The 20,046-nt window shown below is 51.5% G+C and overlaps 1 protein-coding gene across 1 annotated transcript in view; it reads right to left on the bottom strand.

Annotated features, from left to right (window-relative positions):
- The window catches only part of LOC100973165 (collagen alpha-1(XIII) chain), an 87,173-nt gene that overhangs the window by 21,727 nt on the left and 45,400 nt on the right, over positions 1-20,046 (bottom strand). The window contains exons 16-30 of the mRNA XM_008968922.4: positions 19,174-19,206; positions 18,404-18,430; positions 17,765-17,827; positions 15,558-15,611; positions 14,700-14,786; positions 13,642-13,695; positions 12,490-12,534; positions 11,626-11,694; positions 10,385-10,408; positions 8,484-8,546; positions 7,395-7,439; positions 6,937-7,089; positions 4,846-4,890; positions 2,062-2,103; positions 698-724 (exon numbers count right to left, since the gene is read on the bottom strand). Of these exons, the coding sequence (XP_008967170.2) occupies positions 698-724; positions 2,062-2,103; positions 4,846-4,890; positions 6,937-7,089; positions 7,395-7,439; positions 8,484-8,546; positions 10,385-10,408; positions 11,626-11,694; positions 12,490-12,534; positions 13,642-13,695; positions 14,700-14,786; positions 15,558-15,611; positions 17,765-17,827; positions 18,404-18,430; positions 19,174-19,206 (831 nt within the window). The remainder of the gene's footprint in view (positions 1-697; positions 725-2,061; positions 2,104-4,845; positions 4,891-6,936; positions 7,090-7,394; positions 7,440-8,483; positions 8,547-10,384; positions 10,409-11,625; positions 11,695-12,489; positions 12,535-13,641; positions 13,696-14,699; positions 14,787-15,557; positions 15,612-17,764; positions 17,828-18,403; positions 18,431-19,173; positions 19,207-20,046) is intronic.

The following is a 20,046-nucleotide window of genomic DNA, read 5'->3' as shown; positions in this document are numbered from 1 at the left end:
CCCACCTCAGTTAGTAGCCCCTGTATCCTGTGGGAGCTTTGAGAGCCCCACAGAGAAAAGGACTAGGTGGCCTGGGGACAAACCCACAGGTCAGGCCTTGGCACAGGTGCCCAACTGCATGGCAGGAAAACGGGAACCTTACTGAGATTTGCTCAGATGTCTGAGATGCTACCTCCAGAGCCCTGAGGCTCACAGCCTAGTTGGGAGAACAAACTGCCCCGAAGTCTCTTGAATACCAGGGCATGAGGAAAGGGCCATTGTCACATCAACAGCCCCCAGCCCCCTCATCCATTTGAAATGGTTCAGGGGAGGCCGGGAGAGCCCAGTGCAGAGTCCCCCCAAGCTTGACCCAGGGAGGGGTCCCTGGGGTCCCTATGTTGCTGTCTCTCTCCCACCTCTACTCAGCATGAGTGAAGGGGCCAGGGCAGGTTTGATGGGAAAAGGATTTTAACCATTGGCTAAGAATCTAACCTGTCCCTTTGTGGGGTGACAGATGGGAAGCTTCTGAAGCCAAAGCATGCCAGGTGTCAATGATGGATGCTAAAGGGAATCTAGGACTTCCTCCTGCCCTGACTGGACCCCCTTGGCTGGAGTGTCACCTAATGCCTTCTAGGAAAAAGGGTCAGCTGGTCTCAGGTGCACTTTCCCTCTTTTCTACTAGCACTGACACAGCGCCTGTCATGTGACTTCTCCTTACCTTTGGTCCAGGAACACCTTGGAGCCCCTGCATTTGGAATAAAACAAGGTGCATTAGAACTGCATCTCTAGTTAACTCAACTGCCTAGTCCACAAATGGACCACAGAAGAACAAGGGTTTTGGGTGCAGAGTATGGTTTGGGGTCCCTGCCCATGAGAGGTGGAAAGAAATGCTAAGTGGGGGTCATGCTTGGGGCTTCCTAGGGAATAGTCTGAGCCAGTCTTTTCCAGCCAGGGCTCACAGAAAATCTCTCTGTGGTCCTCATGGTTGACCCAGAGTCTCATGAAAGAAAGACACAGAGGTAACACAGCAAACATTAAATTAATACAGGCAAAGTGCTTGGAACAGTGTCTAGCATCCAATAAGTTTCAATAAACGCTGGCTCCTATCATTATTCCTACTGCTACTTCTACCATCCACAACAGAGGACACACAGTGCCTTGGGGACCACGAACCACACAGAGGCATGGGCCAGCATCTGTTGCTTCAGGGTGCTTGGGGGCCCTCTAGGGGCAATGCACAGGGGCCCCATAGTTACATTTCTGTAGCCAAGGAAAGCCAATCCAGTGGGGCTGGGGCTCGCCCTTCCTTCCTTCCTTCCTTCCTTCCTTCCTTCCTTCCTTCCTTCCTTCCTTCCTTCCTTCCTTCTTTCCTTTCTTCCCTCCTTCCCTCCCTCCCTCCCTCCCTTCCCTCGTTCCCTCCCTCCCTCCCTCCTCCCTCTCTTTCTCTCTTTTTCTTTTTTTTGAGACAGGGTCTCACTCTGGTTGCCCAGGTTGGAGTGCAGTGGTGCCATCTTGGCTCACTGCAGCCTCGATCTCCGGGGCCCAGGTGATTCTCCCACCTTAGCCTCTTGAGTAGCTGGGATTACAGATGTGTGCCACCACGCCCAGCTAATTTTTTGTATTTTTAGAAGAGACAGGGTTTCATTATGTTGCCCAGGCTGGTCTCAAACTTCCGGACTCAAGCGATCCACCTGCCTCAGCCTCCCAGAGTGCCAGATTGGTATCACGGGCGTGAGCCACTGTGCCAGACCGGTGAGTCACTTTCAAATGAGGAATGGGAGAAGCAGATGTTTGATGGCAAAGGGTGAGGTAAATGTTGGGCAGAGCTTAGAGACAAGGGACCCTGGGGCTGCCCTACCAGTCAGCTATTTCCAGGAAACCAGGCAATGCCTGGGCTCCTTGGTGTCCCCAGTATGGTGCTGTTTAACATGGGAGGGAAAAAGAGCGGGGAGGGGTTTGTAGACCAGAAAATCCCTCCCTGGGAGGAAGAGGTGATAGTGACTAAGGCTGAGGTTGAGCCCAGTGACTGCCGTGGAGAGGGGACATTAGTGGAATGGCCACTGACAAGCCCTCCAAACTTACCGGAGGTCCGGGAGGCCCCTCTGGCCCTGGCAGCCCAGGAACCTAAAAGCCAAAGGGGAGCCCTGTTACATTTGAAGTGGCCCTCCCTCCTGATAGGGCCTAGAGCCCAGCTGGAGACTGCAAGGCCAGAGGAGGACATGGCTGCCCACTGGAGGTCAGCCAGTGACTGCCCAGCACAGTATCCCCCAAAAAAGGCTCAGAACAGGTCAAAAACTCATAGCAACCCGGTGGACTGCTCAATGTTGAAAAAGCAAATTTCCGGGAAATGTCCCTAAAGATCTATTCTTCCAGATTTTTCTTGGAAAAAAAAAAAGAAAAGAAAAACACCAGAAGATCTAGCAGCACTAGGTTCTTGTTCATGCACGGCAACAACAGCCTGGAGTGGAATTAGAGCTTTCCCCTCTAGGTGGGGCATGACACCTTCAGTTTACTCCAGTCCTCACCACTCCTTATTGTCTTTGATCCAGCGCTCTTGCAGTCACTTTTTGCAGGCCTGGCCCTTGTAGACATTTGAGTTTGAGACCCTTGGCTTAGAGAAGCAGAGATTGGTTATCTGGAATGTGGGGAGACTGAGCTGTTCCTGGAGATTGCTCCTCAAGTCCCCAAGGTTTGTTACAGACAGGATGGGGACTGCTGGTCTCTGTTTCCCTTGAGAGCAGATGCAGATTGTGCTAGAGGAGATTCTCACTGGACAGTGAAGATGGAGGAGCTCAGGGCTGCCTCCTCTACGGAGGGTGGTGCCCATTGCAGCTTCTGTCTCTGATGAACACACACATCCTTTCATCCACAGGCAGCCACTGCTGGGTCCTTCTGAGCTGCTCACCCCGCCTCGGCTTCAGGGCTCTCCTCAGGTGCCTCGTCTTCCCAGGGGTAGAATTCCCTGGAGCATGGCCAGGGGAGTGACTCCTGTGCCAGGCCACGACAGAGGGCACCCCTACACTGGGCAGAGAGGAGGTCCCTATTGTTTCCTGGACCTGTGGACTTTGTCGCTCCATCACAGTCTCCTTGGAGGGAACACAGTCTTTGGAAACTCTGCCTTCTTAAAAAAAGCTTCCCATTTTTAACAAAAGTTTACCATTTTAATTCTTATTATAAGTAAGTGGTTTATGTATCCTAATCATGGTATTGGTTATACAAATCTCTACATGCATTAACATTCACAGAACTGGACACATTCCAGAAGAAGTCAATTTTACCTGGGTGGTAATTTTAAAAATAATAAAAAGAATAAAAAGAATTTTAAAAATGTTCTTTAAAAAGAAAATTTAAACATTTTCTTGATGTATCAGATGTGCTTGAATATATGTATATACTTTTGATATTTACATGTAATATGTGTAGAATTGTATATACATATATGTATATGCTTATGATTTCATATATGTATAAAATTTCGTTTTCAACTCTTTTTCACTTACTGTGAAACTGATGTTTCCATTTTTTATATGTTCTCCACCAGCTTCCTGGTAACGGTGCTGTGCTATTCACTGGGTGGAGTGAAAATGAGTTGTTACATACCCAGGGCTTAGTGCGGTGCTTGGCACGAGGGAAGTGCTCAGACGTGGTGACTATTATTACTATTAGTATTATTACTATAAGTTATTTAATCCTTTCCTTCTTGATAAAATTTAGACTGTTTCTAATGTTTATTTTAAATACTTCTGGGAGGGACAATGTGCGTATAATGCTTTTCCTGAATTAGGATCATTTCTTTAGGAGGCTATCCATTTCGAAACAAGTACCATACACATTGTACAATCAGGCCTGTTTCACTACATTCAGACGGGGCTTGGCAAGGTGAACCCACCCTGATGGGGACTGAGAAGGCTTGGTGGTCTCTCCCATGGGTCTGAGGTGCTATTTGGGTTACCCAGACCCCGCCACCAAACATCCTGTCTCTCACGCATCCTTGATCTGCGTTGCTTTCCGGGTTCTTGCCCCTGAGCCTGCAAATATGCCTGATTCTCTGCTGTCTTTTGAAAACCTTGCCTCCATCCTGACTATTCTCACTCAGCCATTCTGTTTTCTCTTCCTTTCACCACACTTCTCAAAAGAATAATGCCTCTATCTGGAAAGCCTACCTCTGAAACTTTGTGGCAAACTCCTACAAAGCCGCCAAGACTCTGCCCAAATAGCACATCTTTTGGGGTGCTTGCCCGATTCCCTGAGTTGCTCCCATGCTAGTGCCCATTATGGGGTATTGTGAGCTGTGGAGGGATGGTTCTGTTTTTTGTTTTTTGTTTTTTTTTTTTTGAGGCAGAGTCTCACTCTGTTGCCCAGGCTGGAGTGCAGTGGCACAATCCTGGCTCACTGTAACCTCTGCCTCCTGGGTTCAAGCGATTCTCCTGCCTCAGCCTCCCAAATAGCTGGGATTATAGGCACCTGCCACCACTCCTGGCTAATTTTGTATTTTTAGTAGAGATGAGGTTTCACCATATTGGCCAGGCTGGTCTCAAACTCCCGACCTCAGGTGATCCGCCTGCCTCAGCCTCCCACATTGCTAGGATTACAGGCGTGAGCCACCGTGCCCGGCAAGTTCTGTTTATTTTCGTATCTCCAGACTCTAGCACCAGGATGGAAGCACGGGAGGTGCTCTGTGAAAGTTGCTGAGAGATGTGGTTTGGGAAGACTGGAGCAGTCCAGAGGATCAGTGCCTGACCTACGGTGGTGCTCAGTAAATGTAAACGTCAGGCAGTTGCAAGCTTCATTCTAAAGCATAGAAATACTGTGCATTCTGCAGAGACTGTCGTTTGATGAGTCTCTGTCAAATTATCTCTCATGTACCTCTGCTCCTGGGTTGCCCTTCTCCCCGGCTTCTCCTTTCTCTCCCTGTGGGCACAAAACACCACTGCATGAATGCCAGCCCTTGTGAAAGCCTGGGACAGACGCACCCTCACATCTGTGACAAACTAGACTGGGACGTGACTGGTCTAGGGGTCAACAAGGAACACCATGGAGGATGTGGAGGTGTCAGCCTGCAGGACAGAAGACTGGGCAGGGACTGTCATCACTGTCTTGAAGAATCTGAGGCTCTAGTACAGGGGAGGAGAGGCTGATACTCTCTGTGGACTCTGCAGCGTACAGGCCTTAGGGTGACCTGTGACTTGTTTCTTAGCCGTGGATTAAGGCACATGGCAAAGGTGGTGGGACCTCACTTCTATGATTATGTTGCAGATTATAACATACATGTCATACAGATGGTGACATATAACATATGTTAAGATTATGTTACAAATATGTTACATGAACACACAAACACACGTGCACACAGCTCTGTCTTGCTAGCACTAGACACTAGAGAGACCCTACTGCTGGCCTTGGCCTTGAAGATGCCAGTTGCTATAATGTGAACTGTCTACTCTGCGGGGGGTGGGGAGGGCAGGGGCACAGGTGGCAGGAACTGTAGGTGGCCTCTAGGAGCTGAGTTCTGTTCCAGCAAGGAACTGGATTCTGCCAATACCAGTGAGCTTGGAAGGGGATCCCTAGCTCCAGATGAGAATACAGTTGGCTGAGACATTAATTGCAGCCTCATGAGACCATGGGCAGAGGACCCAACTAGGATGTGCCTGAATTCCTGACCCACAGAAACTATGTGCCAATAAATGTGTATTGTCTTAGGCCGCTACCTTTGCAGTGATTAGTTATGCAGCAATAGATAATAAATATGGCTCCAGAGGCCAGAGGTTCTGAGGGGTCAACTCGGGGAGGCTGACAAGGGAGCTTCCACACCATATCCAGGAATGCTCCCTCCATCCTGGGGCTGCCCCATGGTGCAGTGGACAGGTCTGGAGGCAGTGAGCTGCCTGCCTGTGCCGGTTGAGTGAGGAGTCCTGCACTGGGTCAGACTTGGGACTGGTTGACCTCTGAGGCTCTTTCCACTTCCTAGAGGAAAATTCTGAGACCAAGATTCTAGCACCGTCGAACTAGGTTGGTGCTCCTAGAGGCCATCATACTGTGAGCCAAGGAAGATGCAACTCCTGTTTACACTCAAATGAAGTAGCTGCTTGTTAAGAGGATCCCCCCTGCCTGCTCCCAGGCTGGGTCGGCAGGCTTGGGATTAGGGCAGCCTCATCACAGTGCCAGGCACCCACTAGGCTGGTGGCCCCCGGGAGGACACTCATCTGTGGCTGCCTGCAGGCAACCTTGACACCCAGCCCTCTGGCTTCACTGTAAACCTCAGGAGCCCAGCTGGATTAGGCAATCCTGCCACTCTGGGTCTGCTCTGGCCACCATGTTCTCCTTCTCTCCCCAGTTGGGCCATCTAGACCCTACAGACTGACAATGATTTCTGTTAGTGGAGCTCAAGGTGGTCTTGCTGAGTGTGACCAACTGTGGCCTGCACAGGATGTGGCTCCCTTGCTCCAAGGGTAGGTGTCTAGGATGGCACCCATTTCACAGATGGAAACCCCTGAGACCCAGAGAAGGCCCCTAAGTCAAGTTAGCAGCCTAGTGGACTGGGCGAAGGCCCCATTTCTGTACATGCAGCCTCTCCCGGGTATAGGGCTTCTGTACACTTTCCAAAGAGGCAGCTCTAAACCATGTCTTCATCTCTTTCCCAACAATCCAGTGAGGTATCCAGGGAAAACATTATTATCGCCATTTTAGAGATGAGGAGATGGAGGCTCTGCAACAGTGAGTGGCTTTCCCAAGGATACAGATGACAGAGCACAACTCAGGTCTCCTGAGTCGGGAAACTGGCCTTCATAAAGTGAGTGACTTGAGGGGAAGCTGAGTGAATCCTCCACCCCTAAGCCCTGGCCCCAGGTTTCTAGCCCAGGCAGCAGCTCACACCATGCAAAGTGCAAAGCCCTGCAAAGCTGGCGTCATGCTTGGGAGTGGTGTATGCACGGAAGGGCAGCCAGCCCTGCCACTCACCGGTGAGCCTGCTTGTCCTGTCTCCCCTTTCTCCCCCTTCTCTCCTGGGCTCCCTGGGTGCCCGTTTTCTCCCTTCACTCCTGGAGGTCCATCCTTTCCTGGGGGGCCTTGGGGACCAGGAGGGCCCATGTCTCCTGGTTTACCACGAGGTCCCTTTAGAAAATACCAAAAACGCTTCTTAGACACATTAATGGAGAAAAGAGGAGAGAGGGAGAGAGAGTAGAAAAGTCCAAAGGCCTTGGCTCTTTGGTGCTTGTCTGGGGCAGGCACAGACAGCCCAGCCTGGGTCTGCCTGGCTCCTCCTGGGGCTTGCAGGGTGGGCCCCTCTCCCTGCCCCCCCATCTCCCCTTGCCCACTGGGCTTACACCAGGGCCAGTTCTAGAGCCTTCCTGCCCGACCTCCTGCCCCCAGGGCCAAGACTGTCTTCAGAGGTTTGACCGGAGGACGTCTGTTCATACCTTTTCGCCATCGTGTCCTGGAGGGCCTGGCAGTCCAATCTCCCCCTGTAACCGGAACAACTAAAGGTGACTCTCAGGGCAGAGAACATAGCAGCCATCAGTTACGCATTGCTTAGTGCACCCGGCATCCCACTCCACACTTTCCCATAGAGTTTGCTCATTTAATTCTAACTGTGTTGCTGGGAGGTATGAATTTGCATTGCCTCTCTTCTACAGACAGGACTCCAAAGCACAGAGTTGTGTGCCTGAGGCCCACACTTAGTGAACTGAGGAGCCAGGATCCCAGTCTGGGCACGCTGGCTCCATGTCCATGTTTTAGCCACAACCTCCCACCGCTGCCTCTGGGAGCCCTAGGCACCCTTGGCTCCCTTGCAGAAGGGTTCTTGCCTTCCTGTCTCCCCTGAATGCAGAACCCCTGCCCTGGCTCTCCACAGGGTGCTCCTTTCATCTTCACACAAACCAAGCCCCTTCTTTGGGTCAGGTGGGGAGTTAAGGGAGGTGGCAAAATGATGTAGGTCCTACCCAGAGAAGCAGAGGAAAGGGCAGGGAATTCTGCCTGATAGATCAGGGGAGGCTTCAAGGAGGAGGTGGTCTACTGAATTGGGCTTGAAAGATGAGAAGGGCTTTGAAAGAAAGGTAAGAGGGAAAAAGACTTGCAGGGGAGAGGACCTCATGAGTGGGAGACAGAGGGGCAGACCTTCTGAGAAAAACACAGGTGTGTGGAGTGTAAAAGGAAAGCAAGGGCAGGGAGTGAGGTGGGAGGATTGGGGAGGGGCTCAGATGCCGAGGTCCCTGATGGGGTCCTCACTCCCGCTGTGGGTCTCGTTGGGGCAAGGGCAGGGGTGTGTCTAGACCCAGGCCCCACAGCATCAGAAGGCTCTGTGAATTACAGGAACCCAAGCAGATGGCAAGGGTTGGATAGAAGAGCCACAGAAGCTGGGAGATGGGTGGGCGGGTCCCTTGGTGCCTTGGAGCAGCAGGAGGATATGGTGGTAGTGCTGGGAAGATGAGAGGGTCACAGGGGGAGGGGAAGCCCTGGGGTCGCTGCCCTTGCAAGGTCTTCACCCCCTTTGTCAAGACAAGATTTACCTTCTGGCCTGGAATCCCTGGAGCTCCAGGTGGGCCAATTTGCCCAGGAAGACCAGGAGGCCCCTAGGAGAGAAAGGAAAGACACATGGAAGAACTGTCCCACCGAGAAGGGTAGTCTGTGCCCTGAGGGCTATATGTGGAGGCTGGCTTGTACAGATAAGTTGTTTACAGACCTTTCTCCAGTGATAGAGATGCATTTTTTGCAAAGAAAATAACATGGGGAACCCAAAATGCAAAACATATAAGCACCAAGTGTGACTGGGTTGAAGTGGAGGTGGGGTTCAGAGAGCCATGTCCAATACCCTCTCCTTCTCCTTCTCTCTAGGGCATCTCTGGTCGCCCTTTGGGCTCCAAGAAGCTAAGTCTGACCTTCCCCAATAATGACTTAAAAATATCTCCAGAAAACAACCCAAATGCCCATCAACAGGGGAATGCATGGTACATCCATACAATGAAATACTACTCAGCAGGGAAAAAGAACCAAGTGCTGATGACAAGGGTGCATCTCAAACACATTCTGCTAAGCAGAAGCATCCAGGCACAGATACTGTTTAATTCCATTTACATGAAGCTCTAGAAGAGACAAAAGACAAATCTAATCTACAGTGACAGAAGTGACGCAGAGCAGTGGTGGCCTGGGGCTGGGAGTGACTCCCAAGGTGCATGAAGAAACTTTCTAGAGTGATTGGGTGGTTGATACTTGGGTATATACACTTATCAAAACTCATCAAACTCTACACCTAAAATGAGTACCTTTTCTTATGTGTAAGTTACACCTCAAGGTTGATTTTAAAGGAAAAAAAAATGTTTCTGGGAAAGTTTTATTTCCAATAGCTATTTCACATTATTATTATTATTATTAAGACAGAGTCTCACTCTGCCACCCAGGCTGGAGCGCAGTGGTGCAGTCTCGACTCACTGCAACCTCCGCCTCCCGGGTTCAAGTGATTCTCGTTCCTCAGCCTACTGAGTAGCTGGGATTATAGGCACCCGCCACCATGCCTGGCTAACTTTTGTATTTTTAGTAGAGACACCATGTTGGCCAGGCTGGTCTTGAACTCCTGACCTCAAGCGATCTGCCCATCTCAGTGTCTCAAAGTGCTGGGATTACAGGCATAAGCCACTGTGCCCTGCCAAATAATATATTTTAATGTCTCCAAATGAAGCTCATTGATTCCAGAACCATGTCGTTGATAGCAATTTCTGGGATTGGGACGTCACAGAAGTGGTGTTTGATTGTGAGTTTGTGCCATCCCTAAGTGTGTTCTGTGGCTCATAGCCATGAAAAAATATTAGGTGAATTGAAATTTCAGTAGTCAGAGAACTTCATGATCTCTCCTCCCATCCTCTACCTTAGAAGTTAAACTTGGTGGTAGTCATTTTAACTACAAATATTTACCAAGAGCCTGTCACTGGTAGGCACCTGTACAAAACCCAGGCTTGAAATTCCCTGGTTTTCCAAGTGCAGATAATGAAACTGATTTCCAGGAAAGGGGGATACATGGGAGGTTGCTACTAGTTTTTCAGGATTTAATTAGCTAAAAGTTGGGATAAAAGAGAAACATTAAAAATATCCTCCTCAGTACTGCTATTTCCTTCACGCAGCTGTAAATAGAATCCAGCATTTGTATTGTCACCAGAGAGCACAGCTGTATTGGTGAAGAGCCTTTACACAGAGGACACCCATGACCCAGGGCACGGGCAGCTCTCAAGGCCCACCTACCAGTCCTGACTCATCACCTCCAGCTCGGATCATCATCTGCCCCAGCCCTGTTGGGTCAACCCTAATCTGCAGCCCAGTACCTGCTTTCTGGAGGGGAGAAATCAAATCCTTGCTTCCAGGCTGCCATCCCCAGCCCCCCGTCCAGTGCCCAAGGAAAGCCAGGAGGAGCAAAACTTACCATCAAGGCCAGCGTCCGGATCTCCTAAAAAACCAACACCAGGCAATCAGTTGAAGAGCAAACCAAGAGTCAACTGGAAGGTTCTCACTGCACAGTCATGGAAACATGGGAGCTAGGCCCCTCAAAGGAGCGTGGGTCGAGGGAGACGCTTGCAGGTGGGCTCCATGGCCCCCAGACTCACACCACCCCCACCCCACCTCTCGCTGAGGTTTGTAATCACTGGAGAGAGAATACATAGCATCTCCTAAGCATGATTATACTCTGAGGCCGTCCTACAATGGACTCAGGCACACCCTAAATGGACTGCAACCTTTACTTCACTTTACTGAAGGGAAGGAAGCACCACCTCTTATTCTTTCTAGTCACCTTCTGAGGACCCTCCCTTGTTCTTTCCTCTTCTCCCAGAACCCAGATTTCAAAGTTGCTATGCACCTCCCTTTAAACAGACACAGTATAGCAAAATATGGAACCACTCAAAAAATAGATCAGGGAGATGATTGTTGGCTTTAAAAGAGGATTTTACACCTTGTAAATGGAGTCACATATGGACACAGACTCCTTTGAAGAAGTGGTTCTTGAGCAGGGGCAATTTCTTCCCCCAAGGGATAATTGGTCATGTCTGGAGACATAGTTTAGTTGTCACAGTTGAGGCTCGGGTGCTACTGGCATCTAGCAGGTAGAGACTGGGGACGCTGCTGCACATCCTACAACACACAGGACCGCCTCTCCCCCCACCACAAAGATTCTCCAGCCCCAAATGTCAACAGTGCCAAGGCTGGGAAACCCTGCTTTAAAGGGTGGGGAGCGGGAGCTCATGAACTTGAAACAGGGTTAAACTGACACGAAAGGAGATGCGTTCCAGGAAGATTTTCTGCTGCATGAAAGGGGGTTATACATGCATTAAAGAAATGGGGCCCCAGCACCCTGGATGGGCCGTAACTTGTGGGGTGCCAGGATAATTCCACTATGGCACTCAGGGGCCCTGAGGCAGGATAACTGGCCAGCTGGGCCCAGACAGAGAGCCCCGGCCACCTGGATGCCAGTAATGGGGCCATTTCCCAGGAGGCTACACAGCGGGAGGTCAAAGGAGAGAAAGCGAGGAAGCAGCTCTCCTGGAAGCGCTGCCTGAGGGCCTGAGGGCAGGGCCCCTACTCGGCTGTGTGGAAGGGCCCCCTGATCAGGGCATGGTGCAGAGCCTGAGATCCATGAGGATCTTGGCCTCTGGGCTGGACCCTGCTCACCTGGAGAGCCTCATTGATGTTTCCATTGTAATCCACCATCTCTCCTTTCCCCGGTTCTCCCTTGGAGCCCTAGAAGGCAAATGAGATCTCAACCCAGGGCCTGGACCGGGAGGGCCGGGAGGGCAACTGTGGCCTGCTCTCTATCAGCCCACACTGGCTGCACCTGGCTGCACATGGGTGGACCCAGAACAGCCAGCGGGGCCCTGGGGATTCTGAACACTCTCAGAGGATGCTCGGGGATTGCAGAACAAATCGAGAAGACTCCATGTGAGAAGTCTGGGCTAGGCCGACCTGGGAAGATTGGGTCCACCTGTGCTGCCAGTCAGACCTCCCACCTGAGGGCCAGAATGCTCTTCCCCTCCTTCCTCGTCAAGACCCCAAGGTCAAGCCTGTGAAAGGGACATAAAAACTTGGGACCCCAGTTCACTCTGCCAAAAGAAAAAAAGTTCAGCTGAAAGCTGAGTCATGCAAGAAGCTGCCTTTCCTTTTGTTCCTAATCAGACAGCTACAGATAAAAGGTTAAATATCCCCACAGGTAGCTGCTCCATGTTCACCACAGCTTACATAAAGTGCCGATTTACTGAGTGTGAGACTAATACACAATCAACTATTCCTCTACTTGCTCCTTTTCCCTTGCAGTGTGTGGATTACCATACCCTTCCTCTTTCCCCTCCAGCCTGCTTTTCCCCTTTAAATATTGAAGCCCTCAAAATCATCTTTGGCAAAAGGCACAGACCTGTCTCTTGGGCACGTGCCCTTAACCTTGGCAAAATAAACTTCTAAATATTAATTGAGACCTGTCTCAGATGCTTTTTGATTTACCAGCTGCTTCATGCTGTGACTCCAGGAGGGAGAGGCACATACCTTGGGGCCATCTGGTCCCTGTTCTCCAGCTGCTCCACGCTCCCCCTGTTGCATGACAAAATTGGAGCAAAGTGGGGATAAAGTTGGTACAGAGAGCCTGATGTCCCTAGATGGGCCATGTGATAAGGGCCAGGAGGCTCATCTTAGCTCTTAGTCCATAGAAGTGCAGGTTCCACCCCTTCAGGAAACATCCAGGGAACACCCACCCACACTCCTGTCCCTCTGAGTCCCTCTGGGCTGCCTCCCACTTCAGACTTGGTGGCGTTCTTTCTGTTCTGTGTTCATTGTTAGGGACTCCCCTTTGTCTCTCTCACACCTTTTCCCCAGTCCCCTAAGTCAGTTGCCTCCATTGGAGCAGGGACGTTTGCTTCTCTTTAATTCCATCCTGCTCAGGTATCCAGGACTCAGCAGCTTTTTGCCAATTGTCTGGGTGTCAGTTGCCATCGAGAGCCCACACAGTTCTTTTGCTGCCTACTCTACTTGTGAAAGACCCAGAATGCCGAGTGAAATGTGGAGGGCCAGGAGGGTCTCAGGAGGACATGGGTGTATGAGCACCCACCTCCCAGAGTGGGCGGGTGGAAGGATTTGTTCCTGTTGCAAACAGGACAGAGCCATGGAGAATAAATGAAAAAGCAGTGTAACTTGTGAAAAACCAAGCGCAGTTTCAATTTTTCTGGGATAAAGACAATTGAAAAAAATCAAGATAGAAAGTAAAAATAAAGGAAACAGGAACACTTTGGTGTGACTCCTGATGAACCTGCTCACGGGACGTGGAGCCACTGCTGCCTCCAGGTAACCCACTCTCTTTCTCCTCCACTGCCACAGCACTTTAGCCACTGTGAACTCATGAGGGACACAGCAGCCTTTCACAGGGAGTAGCTGCAGAGAAGCAAGAGCCCCTCGTTTACCAATGGCTCGGGAAGCTCTGTGTCACTCCCTGGTCAAATGTCCCATCCCTAGACTGGCTTTTGCATGACTGCTGTCTCAGTGCATGGCTCTCTAAAGCCCAAGCCAACCAGGAATTAGGGAAGCCAGTGGTCATGGCCGGTCAGCCTTGTGCCCTGAGGGATACCCCTAGGGTCGGCTGGGATGATTCTTGACCTCCCAAGCTGACCCTCATTTTGCAGCTCTGGGATGTGGGGGTCTCTGTACCTTGTCTCCTGGCCGCCCTGGGGGGCCAACCTGGCCATCGACACCTGCTTCTCCCTGGGGAAGAGGAGAGAGTTGGGATGAGGGCATGCTGGGCACCTGGACAGCTGCTTATGAGGGAAAAGATGGTCTTGCCATTCATGCCTAGATGTTGCCTTGGACTTCTCTTTCCCTGATGGCTTCTGCACCTCCCACTCTTCCACCTCCCTGACTCCTACCCATGCTTGGGCCCAGCCTGGGTCTTGATTCCTCTGGAAGCCCACTCCTGCTTTCCTTCCCTGCATTCTGTACCCTTTACTGGTGTCCACTCTGCCCTGCCAGCCCCTCCTAGGCCCACACAGAGCCCAGCCCATGGCAGGTGGATATGGGCGGAATGAATGAGTGTATTGCCCCAGATGATGTAGAGTAATTCATGCTTTCCTTCTGAGCTAAGAAACAGACCCCCTTCATTTCTCAGTGCTGCTAAAGTAAACCAAACAACATAGGAGCCATCTGCTTTGGGAAACCCAAATCTTACCATTGCACTTTTCAAGCAGCAAAAGGAAAGTGAGGGCAGTTTCCATTTGCAGCTGCCTCCACTGCTGCCACCTAGCAGATGTGCTGGTACCAGGTGGGGCCAGCTGATAGTTGACCTGCAACCTACTCAGAGCCAAGGTGGGGGGCCTCTTGCCTGTCCTAAGGCCCTGAAGCCATTGGTCCCTTGCTCAGTTACAGCATGGCCATCAAGGTCCTGCAGCCATCAATCCTTGACTCAGTTACAGCATAGCCATGAAGGTCCTGCAGCCATTGCGCCCTGACTCAGTTACATCAGAGTCATCTGAATCACTGGGACCATCCATCTGCCCCAGGGAAGACATCTCTGAAAGGTCAAACTGTTATCTGCTTGCAAGCAGGAGCTGGGTCCAAATGGCCTTTTTGGAATCCATAGGGAAAACCACACATCTGGAGCAGGGGAAGGCTAGAGAAGGCGGGATGTCCGGGACATAGAGTCCCCGAGAACAGGCTGAAGACAAAGTCCCCAGGTAAGCACCTCCCCAACACCAATTCCAGGGAACACTCACCTTTGGCCCTGGAGGCCCAGGGAGCCCTGGAGGGCCAGGTTCCCCTCTGCCTCCTCCAATGGAGTTGCCAGCATCGCCTTTCTCTCCCTGGGGGTGGAAGGTGGAGTTAGCATCCCTGGTGTGGAGGAAGGTCTAGGCTGAGCACTGGAGGGACACTATGGGGTGTGGGCCCCAGGATGTCTGGGGACCAGGGGCCTTCAGAATCCCAGATTTATCTGATCCAGCTGTGGGATTTGAAGAGAGATTGGAACTGTTTACTGAAGGGCAGCAGGTTTAGAGCTGACACAAGGGATCCTTCAAAACTGGGTCTGGAGCAATGTTTCTCAAAGTGTATTCCACGGAACACTGTTCAGTGGGTTGAGAATATTCAAAATGTGGAATAACATTATTATTGGTGGCCAAACTATGTAAGAAATGAAACATTAAATAAGCTTTGCAGACCCCATCACTGCAGGGTGCTCAGGCCTCTAACAGGCTGAGGAGCACTGTGACTTTCCAAGGGTCCCATCTTATTATGCATGTCTCCCCTTATTTTGGCCTCATCTTTTTTTTTTAATTTTTAAATTAAATATCTTACAGAGTTCATGAACTGTGGGATGCATTTGCAGAGCTGGTACCAAGAAATCTGACCAGGTCATCACTACCGAATTCTTTACATTTCAGCATTTTATTTTTGCCAATCAGGGCCTGCCTATGGCACCTCGCCCTCGACAAACAGAATCTGGCTGTGTTCCAGCTGCCTTTCCTGCAGTCTGGGAGACAGACACGTCCAATGCTGGGGCCTGTGTGGATGTGCAGGGCCAGGTATGGGACGTGGGTGATGAAGGACTTGAACCCTCCATTCAGAGCGACACCTACCTTCTGCCCCAGGAGGCCAGGAAGCCCAGGGGAGCCTTCAGCCCCCTTCTCACCCTGCAGGGAGATGCAGACAGTGTGGGGGTTAGGAACTGTTTCTGCAGCAGGTTTGGGAAGCCACCAGCTCCACAGCTTAGGGCCTTGCCTTCCCTTGCTCCTGCCTCTGTGCCCCTGCCCCCAGCTGGCTTTCCGAAGGGCTCCACTTCCTCCCGGCCCCCATCCTGACTGGCTACTTCCATGGGTCACTTCGCGTTGGTGACACCTGCATGACTGCTTTCCTTATTCCCATGTGGCCCGGGCCCTTGTCATTCATGCTGGGGAGAAGTCACACTGGCCACAGATCATAACAAAGGCCAGAAGCATCTAGTCCATCCTGGCGGTCTCCTGGGAGAGGTGAGCAGTTCAGAACGCCAGTGGTTGGGCAAGCAATTCCTTTTGACCACTCTGTTCTTCAGATTCTTAATGCTTAGCAACTAAGGGCTCCCAGTCTTTTCTGACACCCCCTTCTCTGCCTCTAGCTATAATCAGCTCACCTTATTTGGACATAGGGTCATTGCAAATGTAATGAGTTAGGATGAAGTCCCATGGGAGTAGGGTGAGCCCCTATCCAATGTGCTGATGTCCTTTTTATAAAAGGGAGAAATTTGGGCACAGACATGCACACAGGGAAATGCCATATGGAGATGGAGGCAGAGATTGGGGTGATACGTCTATAAGCCAAGGAATGCCAAAGATTGCCAGCAAGCACCAGAAGCCGGGAGAGAGGCTTGGAGCAGATTCTCCCCCTTGGCCCTCAGATGGAGCCCGCCCTGCTAACACCTTGCTTTTGGACTTCCAGCTTCCAGAACTGTGGGACAATGAATTTCTTCTGCTCAAGCCACCCAGCCTGTAGTACTTTGTTACCACAGCCCTAGCAAAATAATACACTTCCCTACCCAGCTTCTTCCACTACGGAAGAACTCTTTTTCCCCCATGACATGAATCAAAGAGCCCCTTAGAGATGCTGAACCCCATTCTCATTTCACAGATTTGGTGAGGGAAGCCCCAAGAGGTTACGTGACTGGTGGCCAACCCCTTACTGAGTCAGTGGCAGAGGCAGGTCGAGCCCGTCTCCCTGATGCTCTGCCTTCTTTTCACAGAGCAGCTGTATTGGTCAGCTCAGGCGGCCATAACAAAGTCTGGGTGGCTTTGACAGCAGAAATGTATTTTCTTACAGTTCTGGATGCTGGAAGTCTGAGATCAGGGTGCCAGTATGGCCAGGTTCTGGTGAGAGCCCTCTTCCTGCCTTGAATATGACAGCTTTCTTGCCATGTTCTCACAAGGCAGAGAGGGAGAACGGTCTCTCAAAGGTCTCTCTCTTTCTTCCCCTTCTTCTAGGGCCACCAATCCTACTGGATTAGGGCCTCAACCTCATGGTCTCATTTAACCTTAATGACCTCCCCAAGGCCCTATCTAAATACAGCCACACTGGAGGTGAGGGCTTCAACATATGGGTCTGGGATGGACATATTCAGTGCACAGCAGTGTCCAATATCAGGTGAGTGTCCAAGAGCACCCCACCAGCAGGGCTGGGGTATCAGGTCAGCACAAGAAGCTTTGCTACCCATGGCCCTGGGGAGAGGCAGCTCTCATGTGTAATAATGTGAGCTGAGGGCTCTGGGCTTATAATTTGGTCAGATGTCTCAATGAACATTCATTCAAGCGGGAGCCACAGAAGGTGCCACACCAAGTCTTTTGGTGTCGTCTCCTTGGCACCTGCCCCAGGGTAGCAGCTGAACGGTAAAGTAGCCTGAGGCTGGCCAAGAGGGGTTGTGGAGGGCCAGGCAGAGGCCCTGGCAGTGGGAGGGAGCCCCTGCTGCCCTGTCCTGCCTGGGCTGCTCCTGCAGATGTGCTTAGTTTGGGTATCCTTCGGAAGCAGGCCAGGTGGAGAAGGAAAGGATGTGGATCCTTGGGGAGCAGAGGTGGAAGGAGGCAAGTTCCTCCTTCTGCTAGGCTTTCTGCTGGGTAATCAAGGCTGCCCAGAGAGTGGGTGTGCTCTTGAGTGTGGGTTTCTGAAGCTTGGCCAGGCCATCCTGCCACTCCCCTCATCTCGGGACACATGCACCAACAGCACGCTGCAGGCGACACACCAGCCACGGAGGAAGGCCAGAGAGTAGGGGAATGGCGAGGCTAGGATGAAGGGGCACACACTCAAATACACGATATCCTACCCTCTGCCCCCTCTTTCCCAGCAAACCTGGGGGCCCCGGCTTCCCTTCTGCTCCTGGGTCTCCCTTTGGGGTAAGAAGAGAAAGTCACTGATAAGAAGATGGGGCAGGGAGTGAGGGGTAGGATGGGCAGTGATCATTGACCAGCATTTCCAGAATACTTGTCCCTTAAGCTTTTCCTCTTTAAAAAAGGGTGTTCTGGTCAAAAACGTTTTGAAAATGCCACATAAGATATTTCCTTTTGAGAGCTCCTCAATGCACATTTAGCAAATTAAAGGTTCTGAGAAGGTCTGCAGCAAAGAAACCTGTGTAATATTTCTAACCTAGTATTTCTCAAACTTTTTTTCTTGTCACATATCTTATTGTCACACCTCTTATTGTCATGCAAGAGGGAAAGAGAACCCTGTAGGTGCAGGGGACAATAGTCACTGCCTGCTGCAGCTGGCATGCCTGCAGGCCAGGACCCAGGGAGGGGGAGGCATTTGCAGTGTGCTCCTGACCAGTGGGCCCTTCTCTGCTTAGCCAGGTCCCCAGCCCCAGGCCAGCCTCAGGGGGACCAAGAGCAAAACAGCAGCAGCCCCTCCCACCTCTGCCCATGACCGATGCTCTGTGCAGCCCGGAACAATCTCTCTGCATCAGTACCTTGGTTCCTGGGATCCCTGGCTCACCCTGTGTGGAAAAAGAGAAACAAATGTGAGAGACAGAAAAAGCAGAAACAAATGAGCAAGGCACCTGTTGGTGGAGGTGGGGTGGGGGGCAGTCAGGGTGGGGTCAGTGAAACATCTGGCCAGCCCCGGCTCTTCTCTGTTCAGGCATCAGGTCCCAGGCCAAAGGAGGCCTATCAGGCTACTGACCCTTAGAGGGTCCTATTCTTCCCCAGGTGAGGGGTGTGGCAGGTGGGAGCATAAGTGAGGCAGCCCAGGAGGAAAGAGAGGAAGGAATGGACATTTGGTTTGGACATGGTGCCCCCTGTAAGTGCACCTGCTGTGAAGATAGAATTTGAGCACTTGTTTTTCCAGGCTGTCCTCACATCTGCCTGCAAACCAAATGGGCAGTTAGGGTGGGGGTTCTGGAGATGAACTCCTGCTCTCTCTGAAGCTTTGGAAGCATATAGCTGCCCAATTACAGAGCATAAAGGAAAGATCTGGGCTGCCTTCCTGCTGCCTTGGTGCATTGGCAGGCTAGTGGTTGAGGCAGGAAACCATTGCTACTTACTTGCAAGGCTTAGTTACACATCTGTGGCTCAAGGTTATGCACCTGGCACAAATGTTACTTTGAGAAAAATGTTTCCAAATCCTGTATGCCCCCTCATTGGTCTGGCAGCCACCCCACTGAGTCTAAGATTTCCAGCTCTGCCCACTCACTTCTCTCCCACCCTGTCCCTGATGTGTTGGTTACAACAGTCCACTGACCTTCATCCCAGCCACGGCAATTCCGGGCGCCCCCTGGCAGAGAGAGAAAAAAAAAAGGTCTGAAGACATTCTGCAGTGAGGGGGCAGCAGGGGGTGGGGGGCAGTGGACAGCCTCCCCATGGTGTGATGGGAAGGAGGACCGCTCACTCCTCCCAACCCCGCAACCACCAACCCCACCTGGGAGGTGGGGGCGCTGAGCTGACACCACGAGAATGGACCCTGAGGAAGGGGCTTTGTGTAGCTCAGTCTGCGGGGCTCCCTGGGCTTCCCAACCACCTGCATGGCTCCTGGCCTCTCCTGGGAGGCACAGTGGGGACTGTGGGGCACTAGATGGGGCTGGGAGGGGGTCCCTGGGGTGGAAGGGGGAGCTTCGTTGGAATATGAAAGGAGGAGAAGGAGGAGGAGATGGGAAGGGAGAGGGCAGGAGAATGGAAAGCCACGGGAGAGGAGTGCAGAGTAGATGACAAAGTAAAGGGGCTGATTTCACCAGGGTCAGTCGCCCCCAGTGTTTGGTTGGCATTACCCTCACAGTCAGCTCTGTGCACCTCTGCCCTCATGGACTGGGGAGTGGCTGGAGTGAACCCTGTTTTCACATCAGCTTTGTGAAAGCTGATATGAAAACCCTGTTTTCACATCAGCTTTGTGAAAGCTGATATGAAAACCCTGTTTTCACATCAGCTTTGTGAAAGCTGATATGAAAACCCTGTTTTCACATCACCTGATATCATTTCACTTTGAGAGATAGATGATGCCCAAAGTGCCCCTTAGCAAATCTCAAGTGGAGGTGATTTTTGGGGGCCCCTACTCTCCACTTGGGTCTTAGGACTGCAGTGGAGATGGCTTTTTATGACCCAGGGATGCCCAGGAGGAGGC

Source organism: Pan paniscus, chromosome 8 (assembly GCF_029289425.2).
Source record: "Pan paniscus chromosome 8, NHGRI_mPanPan1-v2.0_pri, whole genome shotgun sequence".
Taxonomy (NCBI): domain Eukaryota; kingdom Metazoa; phylum Chordata; class Mammalia; order Primates; family Hominidae; genus Pan; species Pan paniscus.
The sequence above is the reverse complement of the archived record's forward strand: the minus strand, read 5'-3'. Positions and strand labels throughout refer to the sequence as shown.